The following is a 21,610-nucleotide window of genomic DNA, read 5'->3' as shown; positions in this document are numbered from 1 at the left end:
CCAACTATCCTCCTTAGCTCATTGAAGTCTGCCCTCCTGAAATCTAGGGCCGCTGCCTTGCTGCATGCCTTTGCCACCTTGCGCTGGATGGTGAATCCCAGCAGGCAATGATCGCTGTTGCCCAGGTGGTCGAGCACCCACAGCCCTAGGTCCAACAAGGTGTCTCCCCTGGTGGGGCTGTGCGCCCCCTGGGTTAGATGGAGGTCCTGCACTCTGGCCAAGAACCTACGTGAGCGGTCAGACCTGGCTGATGTCCGGGAAGTTCAGGTCCCCCATGACTACTACATCCTTAGACTTCACTAGGTCTGTGAGCTGACCTAAGAATTCCTAGTCAAGGTCTTCTCCCTGGTTGGGAGGTCTGCCACTGTAGTAGACTGCCACTGTTAAGTCTCTTTCCCCTCGACTGCCTTGTACTCTAACCCAAAGCATTTCATAGTGGCCCTCCTCTGACTCCTTGCTAATTGACGAGGATGTGTATTCCTCCTTAATATAGAGTGCCGCGCCCCCACCTCTCTTTCCTATCCTGTCCCTCCTGTACAGCCTATAGCCCTTGACATTCACCGCCCAGTCATGCATTGAGTCCCACCACATTTCAGTGATCCCCACTGGTCTGGGCTGGTGTCAGCTAGCAGGAGGGTGAGTTCCTCCTGCTTGTTTCCCATACTATGAGCATTTGTGTAGAGGCATTTGAGGCCTCCTGTAGATGTGTGTACTGACCCCCTAGTCCTTACTCTGGATCCTGCAAAATTAGGCCCCAAACCCTTGCAAGGGCACTAGTGAAATGTTAGCTCTTTACCGTAGGTAGTTTGTTATTTAAGTTCCTGGAAGTAAAGTGCTGTCTCCACATCACAAGCCACATCAAGATACTACCCGCAGCTCACATGCTGCTTCAGGCACAGATTACAGCGCACAGCCAACACCTACAGCTATGAGAGGGTTATAGCACCACACTCTGCCACGGTGGCACACATCTTGGCAGCTGCATGGCATGCACAGCATCTCCAGACTCGCTTCTTCCCCAGCAAAGAAAACAGTTGCTCCACGAAAAGACTGCACCTCAATTTTAAGAGGCTGATTTTGGAAGGATGTGCGCTATGTGCGAGAAAAATATCATAATTATTTTTTTGTTTTTTCATTCAGTCCATCTCTGACCATCTTGTTAATGCCTTGGCTATAATCAAATTTTGGCTTAGTAGGACAGATGTTTCTTGGGACAGTCAGCACAAGATTTTCATCATCAGGAAACTACAGGAGGAGCCAAGAGTCTGCCGGGCTACTGCAGTTCCAGCTGGAGCAGTTCTAAGCCAAAAATGTCTCAATTCGGAACGACTGAGTTGCCTTCTTCCCCCTTTATGAAACAGGCTGCACTTACGGACACGGAGCTGCATTACTCAAATTAACATATTGGATTTGGAGGTTCACCATGATGGGAGACAAGACTGCCAAGAATGCGAAGGTTTTCAATCTGAGGAAGAATGTGTGGAGTCATCCCCGAGTTTGTTGGCATGGGCATCATTAAAACACTTGAAAGCAGCTATTTTAAGGTTCTAGATCCCTGAGCAATAAGGCTTTCACCAATAAAGAAATTGGCAAGCCAAAGTCAATCAATATTTGAGTTTCACTTAGACCTGGTTATTGATTTTGGCATTACAAATACTTACAACCTGTGCTTTTAAAACTTTCCATTTGCTGATTCCCACAATGGGTATTGCAATAAATGGTAAATGCAAAGTTTCCCGTCCCTTGGTTTACCCGTGGAGTGGCAGGTTCCCACCAGATCTTCCGAGAACTGCCTTCCTAGCTGAATATGCAGCTTTTACAATCTCAGAAAAAGCATTATGCGCAAATATAATGTCCCCACTTTAGCACATTGGACTCAAGAAGATGGGGGGGGGGGAAAAAAAAAAAGCTAAATCTGGCCATTTTAAGAAGAAAAATCCTTCAGAAAATTAGCACAGATATTTGAGCACTCTTCTGGAATTAGTTTCTTGATTCTTACTACTTCATGTGCATCCAAAGGAGACTTCACACATCTGAAATCAATCTATACAACCAGAATTAATTTGTCGCCCCTTGGCCTCCATGGTGCTACTCTCTCAGGAATGTGTGATCTATTTAACAGCTGTTTATTCACTACCCGCTTATCTCTAGAGTGTGGTTTCTTTCCTGGGACCAGCACCTGGCTTTCACATGAGGGCTGTACTGCATGAGCTGTCGTTTTTTCTCATTCTCTGATTGAGAAGAGCAGGTTTCAGCCTACCTAGTTAATTCTTTAAGAATTGTTTCTCTCCCCAACATACTGTCCCACTTCCAATACCTTGCTGCCAAACTGTCTTCCTTGAATGTACCCTTCTTTTTGCAGGTTATGCCCTACATCCAAGTACATGGTGGATTTGTCTCACTTGGGAAGCCGGCTACTGATTTTCCTTATGCATTCTGCAAGTGTCTAGAAGATACGTGCTTGACTACCCAGCTGAACCTGCCATTGTAGAACTGTGACTAGATTTGCTTTCAGGCAGTGATCTTAGGAGCTAGGCATATAGCTGGCTCTCATCTGACTGCAAAATATGAAAGTCTGTTCATGTTAATCACTTAAAGTCTACTGCACTTTCATTTAAGTCTCAAATTTAGTCAGTTGAACCTTTTATAAGAGTCTACCTTTGCAGTTTAGTCAAAAGTGATGAACATTTTGGGTACTGATTACTTTAAATACTTTTAATTGCCTGCCTTTCCACTTTTTTTTGTGGTTGTTTAAAACCTTCACGGACGAAGCTTCATGATTTTTCTCCTGTTGCCTAAGACAGTGCTCTGTTAGCTACCTCATTTAAAAAATAATTATTCTGATTCTAGTATCATTTAGTGTCTCTCAGTATAAAAAACAGAAGAATCCCTTTTAACCAAGAGGGTTTCTACACAGATATTATATTCTATATATTGAAAATCTTTATTGATTGAAATATTTTTGAACCCTTCCATTGCAAAGCAATTGCCATCCTTGCAGAAGAAAGTAGCTGATGCAAGAGAAGGTAAAAAGGATCCGTTCTGAATCCATTATCACATCTCAGTAATGCTATTCAAGGTGTAAGATTAATTTGTGCTTCAAACACATTAGAGCAGTAAAATGAGATTTGTCTCTGTGAACACTGAATACACAATACAATATCTCCACATAATCAAAGTCACCAGGTTTTAACATAGCCGCCTTTCCACATTATGCATTTGAATCCAACACTTTCAATCCATGATTTATGTTTAAAACTGTCTAGTTAAATAAAAAGCAGTAGAAATAGATGTTGCACTGAAATTATTATAAACAAAGCAAAAAGGATTTTGAAATGGAAAATAAAATTCTACTGCATCTCAGATTACCCTATATTCTGAAACTATTCAATGCAATAATCAGCACACTTTGAAGCAGACCCTTTAACAGTCTATGACTCTGTTTTTTAAAAATGGAAATCAGCCCTTTTGTTTTCAGCCATGAATTTTTGCCGATTTAGGGATTGGTATTTTACACAACAAGGAATTCAAGTGGTTCACTGTAAACGTTATTCTGAAAACAGCTATTTTTAGTCCCTGGGACCTTAGCATTTCACTGTGTTTTTCTGGGGGATTTTAAATCTGAAAGTACTTGGTTTGTAGCAATCTGATAATACATCATATTGTTCCATAGTAACAGCTCTGATTAAGGTCGTGTCACCATACTGCTAATTCTCAAGACCTAGTATTGATTTAGTTGTGTTTGATTTATACGCGACACACTTGATTAGACAATACTTATGTATGGTTCTTATTTCGGTTTTCAAAACCAGGTGCTCAAAGAGTTTGAAAACCATCTTTCTGACTAGTCATTTCAGTCAATGTAGCGAGAATTTGTCAGGTTTATGAGGCAGATGCAGAGAGATCACAGGATCCCATTCCTGTGTCTTCAGGGGGGTGTTTTTCAGCATCTACAGACTGATGAATTTAATAAAGCTACGTGGCTCTCAGAACTAATGCAAATCTTTGGGCCTATTCATGTTTCAGAGCTCTGAGAAAAAGCTTTCATAACACCTGGACAATATTGAGAGCTGAAGGCTTTTGTGTGCTTTTATCTTGCAGACATTACATGACTGAAATCTTGTTCGCAGGCTCCTAGTCTGAAGACACCTGGGCTGATACCTCGTTCGCTTGAAATGAACACTTCCTACATCCTGGCAGCGTCGATTTTGGATTCTCATTCAAGTCTGGTTTTCTTTCGCTACTTATAAACTCAGATCAAATCACGCAGATTTTTTTATTTAAAATAAACGTGGAGCATTACTGATGTTCTTACGTTTAGCTGGTTTCAGCCTTCCTCGCCCTTCGGCATGACTGGTGTAATCATGGTGTTGTGCAGATGGGGAAAAGTTGGTCTTTGAGGTCTTTAATACATTTACAGATTATTTTGAATCTACTGCTGGTTCAAACTTCCAGCACTTGCATTAGTCTCACATTACCTCATTATTTGTTTGATTAAAACAGGCTCTCTCTGAAGTAGAAAATCTGATTTAAAATTTTAACGTTTAAAAACCAATATCCTCTTTAAATTATTTCTATGCTTGGCTACAGTTAATACTGTTCCAAGTTATAATTTACCTTCTTTTATGTTTCTTCGTCTCTTTTTGCCTCTTCCAAGTCGCTGCTTATTTTCCTCCTCTTTGGAGCACTACCTCTGTGCCAGGTATGTAGCATATTCTTTGGGCAGTTTTAAAATATCTTCAAAATATTTGTTTACTTATTTGCAGAGTTTATTTTGTCTTTCCTTATGGTTAACTGGTTGTTTTAAAGTGCTTTAGTGAGTTATAAATGAACAGAACCGAGGTGATACTTCCCCTCTATCGGGCGCTGGTCAGGCCACAGCTGGAGGACTGCGTCCAGGTCTGGGCGCTGCACTTCAAGAGGAATGTGGACAGCGTGGAGAGGGTCCAGAGGAGGCCACTCGCATGGTTAAGGGCTTGCAGGCCAAGCCCTGCGAGGAGAGACTAGGGCACCTGGACCTCTTCAGCCCCGGCAAGAGAAGGGTGAGAGGCGACCTTGTGGCTGCCTATAAATTCATCATGGGAGCGCAGAAGGGAATTAGTGAGGCTCTGCTCACCAAGGCACCCCTGGGGGTCACAAGAAATAATGGCCATAAGCTAGCAGACAGCAGATTTAGACTGGACATTAGGAAGAACCTGTTCACAGTTAGAGTGGCCAAAATCTGGAACGGGCTCCCAAGGGAGGTGGCGCTGTCCCCTACCCTGGGGGTCTTCAAGAGGAGGTGAGATGGGCATCTGGCTGGGGTCATCTGAACCCAGCGCTCTTTCCTGCCTATGCAGGGGGTCGGACTCAATGATCGATTGAGGTCCCTTCCAACCCTAACATCTGTGAATCTATGAATCAACACACAGCACTGAAGAGAAGATGCAAGGACAAAAAACACAAAGATGAGAAGATAAAAAGCACTAGCAAAGTGGCTGTCCAGACTGGCCAAATGAATGGACATCTTGTATAAATAAAATCCAAGACAGAGAGAGAGGGAAGAGAACTCAAAAATTGTCAATTAATTCAGTAACAGTCAAGGGGCTTTATTCAAATTATTCCAAAGGCTTTTTTAATAAGAATTCCTAGTCATACTGAAAACTGTCAGTCATTATTTGATGCATAATGAGAGTTTATTCTTTTCTTTTTTTAAGTTGAAATCAAAAGCAGCAGAGAGGTTGAGGATTCCTGGCAGACTTCCCAACCCCAAGGAGAGCTGGCACCGAGGGAAGGTGTCCCCTGAAGCCAGAGACCTGGGGAAATACTCCTGCGTGCACAATACCTTGCACAATAGGGCTCCAAGCCTAATTGGGACCTTTAAGCACTACCCAAACATGAATAATACATGTATTGAAAAAATATATATTCCAAGACACAGCATTGCAACCTAATAAAACAGCCCTAATAAACTTGACCCTCAGGTGTCTCAAACTGTTTGTACTCTTTGTAGTTTTTATAGATTCATAGACTGTAAGCCCAGAAAGGACCTTGGAAGATCATCAGGTCCAGCCCCCTGCACCAGGCAGGAAAGACAACTGGGGTCAGGTGACCCCAGCAAGGTGACCATCCAGTCTCCTCTTGAAGATGTCCAGGGTAGGCGATTGCACCACCTCTGGAGGGAGCTTATTCCATAGTCTGGACACCCTGACTGTGAAGAAGTGTTTCCTAATGTTGAGCCTGAATTGGTCTTCCAGGAGTCTGTGGCCATTACTCCAGGTTTTCCCCTCGGGTACCCTGGTAAACAGTTGCTCACTGAGCCCTTGATGCACTCCCCTAGCGTAGTGGTAAGCTGCTACCAGGTCCCCTCTCAGCCTCCTTTTCCTCAAGCTGAAGAGTCCCAGATCCTTCAGCCTTTCCTCGTATGGCTTGCCATGTAAGACGGATTTCTCTGGACTCTCTCAAGGTTGTCCACGTCCTTGATGAATGCGGTGCCCAGAACTGGACGCGGTACTCCGGTTGCAATCTCACCAGCGCTGAGTAGAGCGGAAGAATCCTTTCCCTGGCTTTGCTAGAAATGCATCAACTGATGCACGCCACAGTATTATTTGCCCCGCTGACTACAGCATCGCATTGCCGGCTCATATTCACTCACTGGTTTGTATTTCCCCCAGGTCCCTTTCATTCGTGGTGCTGGTCAGTTTGGTGCCGGCAAGCCTGTAGGTGTGTTGGGGGTTGCTGGTCCCAAGGTGGAGCACTTCACATTTCTCAATGTTGAATGTCATCAGATCCGATCCGCTCAACTTGCCAGCCCATCTAAGCTATCTTCAAGCATGACCGTGCTGCCCCATAACTTGTATGCTGGGGGGGCAGCAATCTCTCTTCAGTCACTTTGAATACTTTCTTGGTTGTTTTTGACATGGAATGAATTGAGTTTTTGCTAGTTTTCAAATAAATCTCTAGAAATATCAGAAGTGACGTCTTATTTGAGTTTTTTTCTATAGGAATTTAAGGACCTGCTTGAAAAACTAAGAAGATATGGAGGAGGCATTTTCTCAAGGCCTTCATTTAGCATGCACAAGTACTTATTCTTCACCAGAAAGCTTCTCCAGAAATACTCAGCTGAATAGCTAAAAAGTGAAAGTACTCTAAATAAAAATAATAACTGCTTTCCACCTCAACTGATTTCTTTCCATTCAGATGACGTGCCCTGCTGCCATTAACCTACTGCTACCGATTGACAGCCAGACTCTTCAAGCAGAAAACACCAACATTTCTAATGTTAAAAAATTACAAAAATACACTGCAATTTCATACCACTTTTAATATATTTACAAGACAGAGATTTAAAAAAGTAAAACCACACCTCCCTCAAATCTCTTTAGCAGAACACCTTTAACATATGACATACCTTACTGATGGGCAGTTCTCCGGTTTGGAACAAGGGAACACTGAAGCCAAGGCAGAACAGCAGGAAACCCGACATATATTACACACACTGCACGAGGAATGCAGCTTTTGTGTATTCAACGGTTGCAAGCAGATGTACAAGTAATTTATCATGCAACAAAAACGGCAAACCTACCTCAAAGAATTTCTTCACTGAACGTGGAACTGGTTTGTGATATGTTTTGGGGGTGTTAATTTGAATGTCCAGAACGTTACTTAGACCCTCCACTATCCCACAGTGCTCTTCTCTCCCTCCTGGCCCTGCTCCCCCACCAAGGGAGAGGGAAGAAGAGAGCAGCTGGCTCTCTGATGGCCTGCCAGGCAGCAAGCTGTCAGGGAGGCTGGCACAGGCAGCTGGGGGCAGGGAGGATGAGAGCAGAAAGCCCCAGTCAGCCCCTGCCACCTCCACCAGGTTGCAGGCAGCCCTGACCCTGCTGCCACTGTGTAGAAGAGAGGACAAGGCAGGACAGCCGTAGTGTAAAGGATGACCGGGGGCAAAACCCCTGTCAGCCCTCTCCCTGATTCTGTGCTGCTCACCCACACTTTATGCTTCCACGCGTGAGCTCCTGGGAGCACTGGTTTCCACACCCCAGGAGCCCCTGGAGATAGTGTGACAGCCCTGTCCCCTTGGGAGACACAGCAGCCTGCAAGGCCCCCCAACAGCTCACTGGCAGGCTCTCAGGGATCCAGCTGCTCTACACAATAAAGTGATCCACAGAAGTTTTTTTCTTGTCCAGGAATGAGAACCCTGACCATGTGGAAGGGCACAACTTTTCTGATCCGTGACAAGTCCAAGGTTTCCATTGTGCGGGCGCATTAATGTCCACCAGGCCCAAAGAAACTTAAAGACAGTAAGAGTCTGAGGACAGCAATCAGAAGACCAGTATCGAACTGCTGTTTCTTCTGCATTAGCCGATTAACCTAGCTTTACATCAGAGAAAAACCAGTTCCAGGATCAAGGGAGGAATGAAGGAAAAGCAGGACAGCCAACTTTGCCACCCGCTCCTGAAAGACATCACACACAGCTCCGGGCCAACTTTTGAAACTCTTAAAGAATCCACCTTCTGCAACTGAAGGGCAGACTTACCAAAATCACCATCTTCTCTTGCATTGCGCTGGGTTTCTTGTAACAAGCATGGAAAGCAACATGAAAGGAAAATAGTCTTTTCCAATAACATACCCAGTTATGAACCCAAGAACCAGCATTTCTCAATAGCGACAAAATAAACACAGAAAAATGTGTTGCTTTGCAAAAGCCACATAACGCTTTTTTTCTAGGCTCACGGGTAACTTCCCAGACTATTACATTTGATCAGTTATTAAACAAAAATAACCCAAGAAGCCTCTTCTCCCATATTAGAGTAGTAACTGGATTTTTAATCTAGCTAACTATCCTTGTAACCTCTATCAAATAAGAAATTTTCTTACAGGGCCAGTTTTAGGTAACTTGTGTCACTAAAACTGTTGAAGTTATGACACAAAGGCAAAGAATACAACTGCAATATTCAATCTAGAAGAGGTAAGATATTTCTCTAGATTCATGGTAAATCAATATTACATTTCCAGCAAACAATTAATTTACTCCATTTGTGCCTGCATCTGAAGGCTGTACGTACGGCATGGTTTTTCTTTAGCAAGTCATTTTTATTTGTCCCAATGGCACTACATTACATTCTGTGCTATATCACGCCTTAACAAAAATGATTTTACTACATCGCTCCATCATCTGTCCAGACTTAATCAAGCACAACATTGCTTTCTGAAACTATACAGGCTCCTTACATACCTCAGGGACTTTTTCATGGTAACCACTTTGGAAGAAAAATAGCAGCTCAGTGGTGTCAATTTATTAAAATTCATGACAAGCCAGTCACCAGCACAAAGTGAAGTGGCTCCCTGCCATACAGCTCGCAGGAGAAATTAAGAGCTTCTTTAATATTTACCCATCTCAACGTGCCAAATTTTGGGGGCTATTTTTAATACATAACTGTTCTGATAGGCACAATGCACAACACACCTACGAAGAAATCTGGCCCGCTATTTTTCAAATTAGGGCTGACCAAAACGTTTGCCAAGCCCAGAATGTGGGACTCTTAGATTTGCCATGGAAGAAAAGGAAGCAGAAACAGGAACCTGGAACTAAAAACAAAGGCTGGAAACAAGCAGGGCAACCACTGAGAAACAATTCCAGAAGAGCTGTTGATTAATCCCACTTACCCTGTTTCACATAATTGTTCCGCAAAGTGTTGCCCCCAGTCTACAGCTTTGCCTGTCCCTTTCCCATTTATCAGAAAATGAGTCCAACACACTTTGAGCAGGCCATTGCAGCACAAGTTTTTAGATTGAATGTGAGTATTGGGAAAATCAGAAGTCAGTTTGTGGGTCATACCAGGACCATAATATCCAAGAATGGTTCAGAAAAGGCTTATCTACTAAAGCTGTATCTGTTGCATGGAGCCAGCTTGATCGCAAAGGTTTACTGCTGTCAGCAACATGAATCATTGAAAGGTTTGTACAAAGAAAGGCGGGAAAGGTGGAAATCGTTCTCCTTCCAAACCACTGTTCCGTTTTATATTCACAGCTATCTCACCCACACTTTTCCGAGTCCAATAAATAACTTTAAGTAGTATTCCTGGTTTCCCAAGAGCAGCTGTGCCCATTTCTTTAATGATGAAATAAATTTAAATCATTGCAATGTACTGTCATAATATTCAGCACAAAAAGACGACGACTCAACCTTTTTACACAGTATTTCACAAAGGGTATTGAATACTTCAAACTCCTAGGCCCTAAGCTTACACATCTCAACCATACCAGGTACAAGGAAAAATGGGAGTATTACTAGAACACAAATGCTATTTCTAGGCCTACATTAAACAGGATTACTGCACTGATACTAGTTCCCATGCACAGCATTTAATTTTAGACCTTGAAAATCTGAAACTAAATGGTAACACTTAGCAATGGATGTCACTTGGAAAGTCCTTATATCCACCACCATGCTTCCAGCCAGAGTGACCCAAGCAGGAGCAGCAATAATGCAACCAGCGTTAAGATAATAGATATTACTGCTGTTACATTACCAGCTCTAGAGTCCAAGCCAGAAGTGTAACAAGAGCCAGAGCTACTGTACCTTTAACATATAACACTAAATGTCCCAGCAAAGTTGGGTGCGTCAATTCAAAATCCAGGTGAAGTTGGCAGAAGAGAGGCTTCCAGCCCATGGGAAGTGTAATGATGTCCTCTGCCAGCCAAAGCACTATAAAGACACTGCAGGAATCAACAGCTCAGAACTGTAGGGAAAACTGAGATTAAAATTTCACTCAGCAACACTAGCAGACATAAATTAACATACTAACTTAGAGAAACCATCTGCACCATACTGAAATACAAAATCCACCTTCTTAAGAGAATGTGTAAAACACTCATGGCTAGAAGTGCAACCAGAGTGGAACCTGACCAAACAAAAAAAAAAGCAAACTTAATCCGATGGAAGCAGTCATGTGAACTGTTACATTACTGTAAATCAAATGAAACTGGAATTAGCCTTATGTTGCACTGAAAAGCTAACAAAGCCAATGTCTGCATAAGCTTAGTGAATAAATAGTATCCATTTTTTACATCAGGATCATGCATAACATTTTGAAACTAATTTAAGGTTAGAGGAAGAAATCCATCTAGTCCCACATTAAAAAGGCTTTACAAGCAGCACCCAACCCCTAAAACAAGAGCCCTCCTCCCACAATATACGTGGATGTCTGAGGCTTTGTATGCTGTCAGCCTTCATTAGTACTGGCAGCGCTGTCACTTTGAAGTAAAAATGCTTTGTAATAAACTTTCCAAATGGATGGTGATTTCACAGCTCATAAACCAAGCTGACTTAAGGAAGTCTGTAGCACGTTATTTACACTATAAGTATAGCGTTTTGACAGACTAGAAATATGTACTTTAACTTCCTCAAGTGTGATTAGCTACATTAAATTAGTCAAATAAAAGGGATCAGTTCCACATCATTTGAATTTTCCTTGTTTACTGGCTTTCAAAGCAGCTTCGTTCTGTTCAGGGGTCTCTCTCAGCTCTGTACAGACGCTCGTGTCTTTGCCAACAAAAGGTGTACTCGTTGCCTGCAAGGCAGACAACCAAGGCAGGACAACGGATCATCTGCAAGGTAGGCATCTAAGGAAGGCAAACTGAACAGTAAAATCAGTAGCCATAGAGAAGAAGGGCAAGAAGGGACCTCCAGAGGTCATCTAGCCCAGGGGCCTGCAGATGACGGGATGAATACCACTGGTCTAGTCCGACCCCCTGCCTGAGGGAGCAGCACCACTATCCAGACCATCCCAAACAGCCAGTCTAAACTCCACATAAGACTGCCCTCCACCCTGACACAACTCAGACCTACCACCCTAACCTGCCACAGGTAAAGCAGGGGAACCTCGGCAGCCAACATCCTGGAATAGTGTCAATATATGCTCAAGAGGTCCCAGGTACAGGGCCATGATGCCCGCTACAGAGCAAGGCCAAAACCTCCGCAGTCTGTACCAACCTGACCAGGGAGTAAAATTCCTTCCTCACCCCAGATATGGAAATCAGTCTTCCTAGCAACCCTTCTTCATCATCTACGGAAGTGTGATTTCTGGGTAGTTTAGCATCAGAAGGAAAGTTGTGGTGGTAACAAGAGATGACACACCACGCAGAGACACCCACAGCAGAAACAGAATAACCGCATTTGAACTGTGGGCAGCTCAGACTAACGTACTCAGCTTCTTAGCAGGGTCATCAGCTAGCTAGGGTATCTGCAGAGCACTGCACTGTACTGCGCAGATGATCATAAATCTCTACACTATGCCCGTTCTTTAAAATAAGCCTCATTGGAGGACTTAATAGGATATAGCAATGTAAGAGTGATGTTGTATGATGGTCCAGAAACGGTGCAAGGGGCAAGGATTTCTTATACTGGACCAACTCCATTTAATAGGACACACTTGGGACAAAGAAACACAGTACCATTTCCCACCTCTACATAGCTGCCCTCGGATTTCCCAGACATACATCAGCTGCCATCACACTTGTGTTTATGAAGTGCTAGATTCTCATTCCTAAAATCCTAAAACACTTCCTTCACACCCATTGCTCCAGAACATCACCAGCAAACTTTAGGAGCCCTGGGAGTACTTGTATGACACGAAATCCTCCCATCACAAAATGGAACAACAAAATCGCAAGGAAAGTATTGGTATGCACTTCCAAACCAATGCATTGTAATTTCCTCTTGACCTTTAACAGACTGCCCTTTGCCCTCTTGATGTAGTAGCAGTTACCTGAATTTTACTGTTCATCATCGCTAACTGGCAAACAGATTTGAGGGGTCCAGAGCTGCATCATATTTACCATTTATTAATTAAGGTATAACGTGTAGACAATATCTGCCCCAGGACAATATTGGTAATTTCTTTTAAATTTTTCACTTGTCATGGATTTAATTAATTGCCCGTTAGAACAATCACTACCTTTCAGCTCTCTCTTAATCTGCCCGTCTCTTCAGGACCACTAGTATTGTCACCAGAGATGATAAAGAGCATCAAACAGCACTCTATAAACACTTCCTAGGCTGATGGCATTAGCCTAAAATCAAAATATATGCTGTTTCACTGCAGGACATTTCTTCTCATTAAAGTGGCAAGTGGGACTGCTTATGAAGCAAGGACTGTTAGAGAAAAGCATTTTAAAAAGCTGGCCTGGGAGCATGGCAGCAGCATGCTCTGCTGTCAAGTGAGAAATCGGACTTCTCTGGTAAACGTGGGCTTTCTGGCACGACTCAGGGAGAGTCTGTGGCGACATTAATACCAGTGATGCATCCTACGTGGCTGGTGGCTGAGAAGGGTGGCAGCCATTCTGTCTACACAGCAGTGTCAGGGATTGCCAAAGGCACCACGTTCTTCTGGCAACAAACATGCCCGTCATGCTGACACCCTCTAACCACTACGGCAGAAGAAAAAGGTACCCCTGCCTGTCCTGCCCCACTTCCCCTCCCTGCCCAAGAAATATCCCTGCTATAGTCTACTATCTCACAAAGATACGCATGCTTAGAATAGCCTCTATAATTCAATGCAGAGAGCTGCTGCTGAAAGTTCTTCTTTAAATAAGAGAATTGGCCACTGGCATTTTAATTCTTCACCGGAGTTGAAAGTGGAGCACTTGGCCCCGATACCCAACTCCTCATGAAGGAAAAATGAAGTCAACACACCTTTAGCAAATTATCAGAACAGTCATCCTAACAACAAATACTCTGGGGATGGCAGCTAGCAGGTATTTTTTTGCCCTGGTAACATATTTGACCTTTTTTCCAATTTCAGCCTTTATGAGCACTTCTTACTGTGCAGGGTATTTTCTCAGCCCATTTTCTAATTCCCAAAGTAAATGGCACAAGTGTTTGCTCCTTTTCATAGTTCAACTTCTCATCCTGTTTGATCCCATAATCAACTAGAGATCCTAGCCCTGCAACCTAAGCCCCTGATGAGGACTCATCCATGTAGACACTCACCGGAGTGGAAGATATCCTGCACAGCTACAAACGTTCATTGCAAGAGTAAGAACATCCCCCATAAGCGATAACGTCTCCGCTTCCTTGGCTATTCCAAACCAAGATTACGAGTCATTTGTGGGGTCCCTTTCTGCAGCATTACCTGAATTACATTTTTAACAAAAATCAGAAGCAAGCAGGATATTAAAATTGCCAAGACATGTGTATGAATGAGTAGCTGCTTAATCATATTTCCCAATTGTTTCTCCTTGCTTCCAACCAATTTTTTTTCTTCCTCACCAGTGCCAATACCTTCAGTGTATTTCTATGACGTTAAGATTGGAGCCGTTTCAACAAGGATCTGATCTATTGTTCCAATTAAGTTCCTGGTGAGCTTGAGAGTTACAAATGAACATTTAAAAAAATGGAATTATCCTGGCCAGGACACATTTCTCTTTAATAAGTCTCTTTTCCAAGTTTCCAGCCATGTGAACATCCTCCTTTATGGATAATTATAAACGTTTATTAAAAATAAGAAAAAAAAAAATCACATGGCTAGTTCCAAAATTTAAAATATAGCTTCATATTCATATTTACCAGTGTTTCCTCACTGGGGCAACTTCAAGCGAATTCTTCTTAACCCAGTGTTACGTACTGAAATTCAGTTTCAAGAGGTATTTCCATTAAGAATGTTATTTTGAGTTACTCATTAATATGAAATAGTTGACTAAACTAATTAAGAGAAAACACAGTCATGGTTGACAGGCCTTAAATTAAACAGGTTGGCTTTGTTTGGTTTCCATATGCAAGGAATGAAGCTGTTCTAGAAATATGAAATAAACTACGGCAGTGATCACAAAGAAAGCCAGTGCTGAACTTTGATTGCTGGCGGTACAGACATGAAAAATGGCATGTTATCTATATTATAGATTTTTACAGGCTAAGATTTCAAAAAAATAGTATTTACAAAAATGATACATATTAAGACTGCTAAAATTTAAAGTATCTTCACCATTTCTCTTCAATACTATTTTTTTTTAAGAACTCTATAAATAAAAAGTTCATGATAACAGTACTCCTAAGTTGTCAAATTAAACAAAATGTTCCTGTAACAAATTCTGATAGTTTAATATTTCTAAATATAAACTCTAGGTCCTAAATAAAAAATAAAATGTAACCACAATCGTAGGCGACAGTATGCCACAACAGAAACTTTAGAAGGGCATAGTAAATGAATCATTAAGAACCTTACAGCATCTTAACTCATAAAAGCAATTAGCAGCAGCTTATTCTGCAGGGCCACCTCTAAAAGGATCTCCATTTTAAATGGTGGTTGTTTCATTTTTGGCTTTCCGTGATCACACACTGCCTTCTTAGATTTCAGGATTCCTCCTGCTAGTCTCTAAGAGCATTTTTACACGTGCTCTGGTGAGGGGTGGCAAAGGGGGGGAACCCCCTGTAATCAGAGGGGCTCCAAGACCCACTCTCATTAAAGCACCACAGCAGCTGACGTATCAGCAGCCCTGTGCTTAAAAAGGGTGGCGGGGGTGCCTGAACTGAACTCCCACTGCCCTTTTTAAGCACGGGAATGCCGATACACGAGACGCAGGAGGTTGCTGGAGCGCAGTAATTGCCATGCTCCAGCAGACTTGATCAGCTGAAGCCGCTCTGATGCACTCTAATTACAGCACATGGAGCAGCTTCTGTGCTCGTGTACCAGCGCCCTAAGGCATTGCCCAGCCCTGCCTTCTTCCTCCTATAAGTTACCCTATAAGTAGACCCTACAGGCATCTAAATCTGAGCCTCTTTCCTTTCAGCAGAGGACTTAATGAGACTCCGTTTGAATCCTGCACTTATTCACTGGCACTGAAGACTATTCTTGCATCTCCCCATTCCCACCCACAGGAGCGAAGGTAGTTTTTGTTGGCTTCTCTTCACAAGCTTGCTGGCCTAGGAACCCAAATCCAGTGCGGAACATTTCTCTGAGACCAGCCCCACATCTGCTGCTGTCTACAGAAGAAGCCATCTAACACTCTGCAAGGCTGACACATAGGGTGCACGGTTTAGTACACAGAAACCGAGAAACTCACCAAAATGACAGCCCAGAAAACTTATGAATGGCACCCACAAGCGTTTATAAAGCCAGGAAAAATAAAGTTTTGTTCCAAATAAACCAACACTGGATTTCTCCTGGGGATTTGGTGGTAGTAGTTTCCATAGCAACACCTATTTATTGCAGCTGGCAGTAAAAAAAAAAAAAAAAAAAGCCTACCAGGCTAAAAAAATTGAAAATAAGTTTTCAAAAGAGATGTATTTATATCTATGTGACACATATTTTGATTCTTAGTCTTTCAATTTCCCATCATCATCCATTTCTAAAGAGTTATAAGTGAAGTGAAAATGTATCCTGAGCCTAAATCTAGTTCACAGCAGTGATTTATGATTTGCTCTGGAGGGTGGCATGGTGAAAGTAGATGTACCAATTTTATGCAGTAATGACATGCAATTTTACTATTAGTTCACTAATGGCATGTCTTAGTGCAGGTGCATCAAACACACGGCCCAGCTCATTGGGGGTCCAGGGTATCTGGGGATGTGGCTACTAGGCCTGCTGCGACTGCCACTAGTCCTGCTTATGCAATCCAGCAAGGAGCCCCACAGCCTGGATCCAGCCTGGGGCACAGGGTGGGTTTGATACCCCTGCCTTAACAACCTATTTGCTCATAAATAGGTCCACTTATGCAGTAATGTTTTGCAAATGGCTTCATCAGTTCTTCTCAACCTTGAGTTAAGCGCAGGTTAATACGACCAACATTTATAAAAGACTGTTTTGAGCACTCAAAATCTAGGACCGGGCATCAGCTGCAAGTCCCCTAAACAGTATTTGATGGTATCCCGGCCATGAAGTAATTAAGGTAACCAAACTACTGCCTACATCACTAAGCAATTCTCTAGCATCTCCCAAGTTTAGCACAGACCCAGCACATGCAGTGGTTGATAGCAGCACACCCTGGTCAGATCATCTAACAATAACGACCACCATTATTCACGTGTTTGAAAATAAATAAATTGCTGCTAAGTTTTTTCTAAAAGAAAATATTGTTGCAGTGATATCCATGTTTTGCCGCTCACCCTCTCTCAGAAGAAGAGCCTACTTCCTTGTGAGGGGCATCACTAAGATTTGAGAGTTTTAGCCACTGTTAACATTTATACTGGAAGTTGACTTGACACTGAAGCTGCTGGGTGCCTTGCAGTACATGAAGCATTTCAAAGGACTGGATTCACAAATTATGCACCTTTGAAAGCACAGCACATGCAACCCCATTAAGTGATGGCAACACGCAAGCATGTGTGGACACACTTAACACATACACACAACAGACAAATCCATGTATTTTAGATTGCGCAGGTGATGACCATCAGGCTGCAAACCTGAAAACTGAGCTATCATGCTCCCACTCTTACCATGCATTACTTGTATCGATTGGTACAGCTCTGTGGAATAGGACCCATGATGACTTGGGTGGAGGAGGAGGACACACTGTGGGCATGTCTACACATTTGTTTAAGTGCTCTTAAATTGCATGTGCATTCACTTAACACGCAGTAAGTGGATTTAGACAGGTGGATACATTTGCAGGCATTAAAGCACATTAACGCTCTGTGAGTGGATTGACCTGGGACTAAAGTTGGTCCCAAGTCAGTGCACATACACAGTGTTAATGCACTTCAGTGCATCCAGACAGGCATTAATGCACTTTAACTATTCGTATTGGCAGGTATCAAGTTTAGGCATGAAGGCCATTTATATACACATTTTTTGGTCCTGTGATGCAGTGGAGATCTGCTGCTTCAGAGGAGACTCAAGTGGGTCTGCTCTGCACACGAGCCGACGTGCACTGCGCAGCATCACATGCAGTTGTATAAGCAGCAAAATGCATATCAATGTGCAGAAAATGGCGGCAGTGCACTTTTGCACTAAAATACCTATGTGTTTTAGTTCAAAAGTGAGCCACCACCATTTTCTCAGCGCTGACATGCATTTTGCTGCTTATACAGAACTTGCATATATAAAAATGTTCTGTTTCTGTACTTCCTTGGCACACCTCCTTGAAACAATGACATCTCGAGTTAAATTCTTCAGCATAATAATTGCACTGCACATCTAGACTCCAAAATATTTTTCACTATGCAAGAGGGCCTTCCATTGCATTTTGTGACAACACAGGACACAGTATATTGAAATATAGTAAATATCATTTCGCAAGAGCAAAATGCAAGCATGTGTTAGATAAGTCTCTCTAGTCTTTGGTATGTCACGTGCAAAACATGTTTATTTAGATAGCAGTATTTTCTAATATATTCAGATTACACTAAAATACAAATTAAATGAAAAAAACCTATTAAATGTTTTAATTGGTGTTCAAGTAACTCGGTAAATAGCATATGACAAGACAGTATATCACAGAGAATTTCTGGCTTAAGGAAAGCTAAACAATCAGAATACAGGATGAACTAATTTTCTGTTGAAAGTGGTTTCTATGTTCACACACGCAGCCTTGCTGGCGACAAGATTCCAGCTGCTTCAAGTTAATGAAAATAAATTTTAAGTTTATTATAAGCCAAGCTTTCTTAATATGTTATTAAATTGAAGTCACCAGTAAATTAAGTGCAACTAAATCATTTGGGGAGGGAACACAACGTAAACTTGTACAGTAGTTCAAAGAATCCTCCATACTAGATGGAGTATATTCAGTCTCAAATCAGTCAAGGTTAGAGATCTATGAATAAGTCAGAATATAAAGAAAATGAAAATATACTTTTACTGAAAAAATAAAACATGCAGGTGAAAGATAGCTAACTAGTGCAGCAAAAGTTAAAAGACTTCTTTCAAATAAAGAGGTAGCTAGAGATGCTTATATGTAAGCTTTGGTAACATCATTTATTATACATACAGCTAAAAAAAAGTGGTATTTACTTTTATTCATCCTACTGTTTAATTACTTAAGGGTCACAAACCAATTCTACACTACATAAATATTTCCCCAGCACTCAAAGAATGGATTGTATTACACCAAAAAAAGCATAGTGATAACAGACAAAAAAGAAACCTTACTTTATATCCACTTCACGTGTAGGCATTTAGAGCTCAATGATTTCCAACTGCTTTAGCCAGTACGAATCAGTTCAGCCTCCGTGCTCCACTAACGCTGACAAATGCATCAAACTGTGTTACACTGCCTGTTACCATCTAGTGACAAGTCACTGCAATGTGGGGACTACAAAATGTTGCACTTGTACACTGAACAAAGTTCAGCAGGAAAAAGCAGGAACTACTAGCAGTACATAGCAGTATTAACAGTACTAAAGTCATTCACAACCCTTTCTAAAATTATCTTTACCGCATAACTGTTTTGCAGATAGATTAATGAGCACTTAAAGTAATAAATAAGCACACCTTTGAAATGCTTCAAAAATTTTTATCAGGTTTTAGCTTATTTATATACAAAGTTATAAATAAAACTAACTTGTTTAAAAGTCAGTGATTTAATCAATGCAAACTAGAAAACTTACCACAAAATGCCATTTCTGACTATAAAATGCACAACAGATGAAAACAGAAGAATGCCAAATTTCAGCTTCACGTACGTGCTTTCAGTCAGCTAGATTGGTTTTGATGGACTACTGTCCTTTTTAAAAAGGACCACAAACCAGCTCCCCTGGAAGAGGAAATGTCTGAGACTTTCTTGCTTACCTGCAACCCTCTCCTTCGCAAAATGCTTGAATCATCCATATTTGCACTCAGCTGTTCCCAGCTACCAGCTCCTTCTGCCGATGACTTGCTTTTGGCTAGTGCTCCTCTGTCAAACTTGCAAAGAAGCCCATTATTTCCAACGTTTTCTCTCAGTCTCTAAAAATAAGACATGATCTTGCATTTGCCTCTCATAAAGCACTGCAGCCACTGTGTCTGATGAACTGTATGTATTTCTGCCTGCCTCCTTTTGGCACTTTTAAGTCACGTTTCAAAAGCCAGAAAGATTGGGAAAAAAAGATCTGCTTCAAGTTTAGATGTCTTTTCTCCCCATTCATTTGTCTGCAGGTAAAACTGCGTCATACATCCAAGTCTTAACAGAAGGAAAAAAAGGAGGAAATTAATGCAGATTTTCTTCTCATGTCTTGGCTTTCCTTCAATTTACCTGATCTGTTAAAAAGGCTAAGTAAACTACCACAGCTGCCTTCAGCTAGTGTTTGCAATAAGCTCATAAAATCCAGGTCACATTCCCTTTTCAAATGTACACTGTTGCACTTTGCTTAAAAACCGCTGTGCTACATCCCCCACCCCACCCCCGGACAGTATTACCAATTAAAAAAAAAAAAAAAGATAAAATGAGAGGTGCCAAACATGAAGATGTCCTTATCCTTCATACGGCAAAGCAAATGTCAGATTCTTCAGACCCTGGAGCACGTTCTTTTGTTTCTTCTACCCGGGAACCACGCTGCCTCTCAAACGTGGCAGGCACGGTGCATTCTTTCTTCCGCGCCTTAGTTCAGTGCCGAGGATCTTGCTACTCTTTTATGCGCTGAAGGGTCGGGAACACGTGCTGCGAGTTCTGAACATGCAAGAATTCATTCATTCATCTATTCAGCATTGACAACGCTGTCACAAGAAGCCCTTCCCTTTTCGTCACCCGTGTATAAGTGCTGTGTTACAAAGAAGGCACCGCTCAGTTGAGGCTTTTTCAGCCTATTTTATAGTTCCTTTTTCTCCACAGTCTGCCATCTTCATATAGATGGCTAGAACTGTCAAGAATGCTTCAAGTGATTGTGTGCAATATCAGTCGTATTTTAAAATTGAAGAGTTAAATGCTTATTCAAGAGCAGTGAAAATGCGCCTTCTTCCAGCACACACTTGAATGAAAAGTAAAAAGCTAAATAACACGGGGTGAAACAACAATGTGTCTCTTAAAAGAAGTTTTGCCATATATGCTGCCTCTTTAAAAAATGAGCAAACTATCCAAATAAATGAAAATGCTGTAGACTATAAGCTCACAGTGGCAGACAATGAACTCCACCTCCCGAGCGAAGACAATGAATTGATCACCTCCAGATCAAACAAACCGACTACCTCCCAATCAAAGCACACCCCAGGATCTAGTGACAACTTCTGTATGGAAATACCACAGGAAGAAAAACCTCAGCAGCTTCATCCTCTGAAGGATCCCACTAGGTACTTAAAGGGAAATTTTGGATTCCACAGAGAACTGGGCATCTGAGAGATCTGCTCACACCTCCTCCTGAGCGTTAATGCAGCGGTAATGAGACCCGACTGTAGGCTGCCTCCCACCCCTTGATAAAGAACTCGTGTTCCCACAGTTGTGACAGCTGCAACCGAAAAGAGAGGAAAAAGTCTCAGTAAAAGCACTCGGGCTGACAGTGCTTACAGGAACGGATCTTTACGTGGGAAACTTTAGCCGATCTTCACGCGAGTGACTCCGAGTCACGTGAGCGAACCACGTCGCTGTGAAGTGAGCTGAAAGCAAACTCGGCTCCATTCACCGGGGTCCTTCCGATCCTCGGCTGAGCCAGCGTGGGCGAGTCGCTAACGAATCCTCGTCTTGCCGATACCTTCTTCCATCTGCCGTTTTAAACAGCTGAACG

At 42.2% G+C, this 21,610-nt stretch overlaps 1 protein-coding gene across 1 annotated transcript in view; it reads right to left on the bottom strand.

Annotated features, from left to right (window-relative positions):
- Positions 1-21,297, bottom strand: part of MAST2 (microtubule associated serine/threonine kinase 2) — a 207,754-nt gene extending 186,457 nt beyond the window's left edge. The window contains exon 1 of the mRNA XM_019531350.1: positions 19,707-21,297. Within this exon, the coding sequence (XP_019386895.1) occupies positions 19,707-19,745 (39 nt within the window). The 5' untranslated portion in view covers positions 19,746-21,297. The remainder of the gene's footprint in view (positions 1-19,706) is intronic.
- Positions 21,298-21,610: the final 313 nt, after the last annotated feature.

The sequence above is a fragment of the Crocodylus porosus genome, unplaced genomic scaffold (assembly GCF_001723895.1).
Source record: "Crocodylus porosus isolate Cpor-Errol unplaced genomic scaffold, CroPor_comp1, whole genome shotgun sequence".
In the NCBI taxonomy this organism is placed as follows: domain Eukaryota; kingdom Metazoa; phylum Chordata; order Crocodylia; family Crocodylidae; genus Crocodylus; species Crocodylus porosus.
The sequence above is the reverse complement of the archived record's forward strand: the minus strand, read 5'-3'. Positions and strand labels throughout refer to the sequence as shown.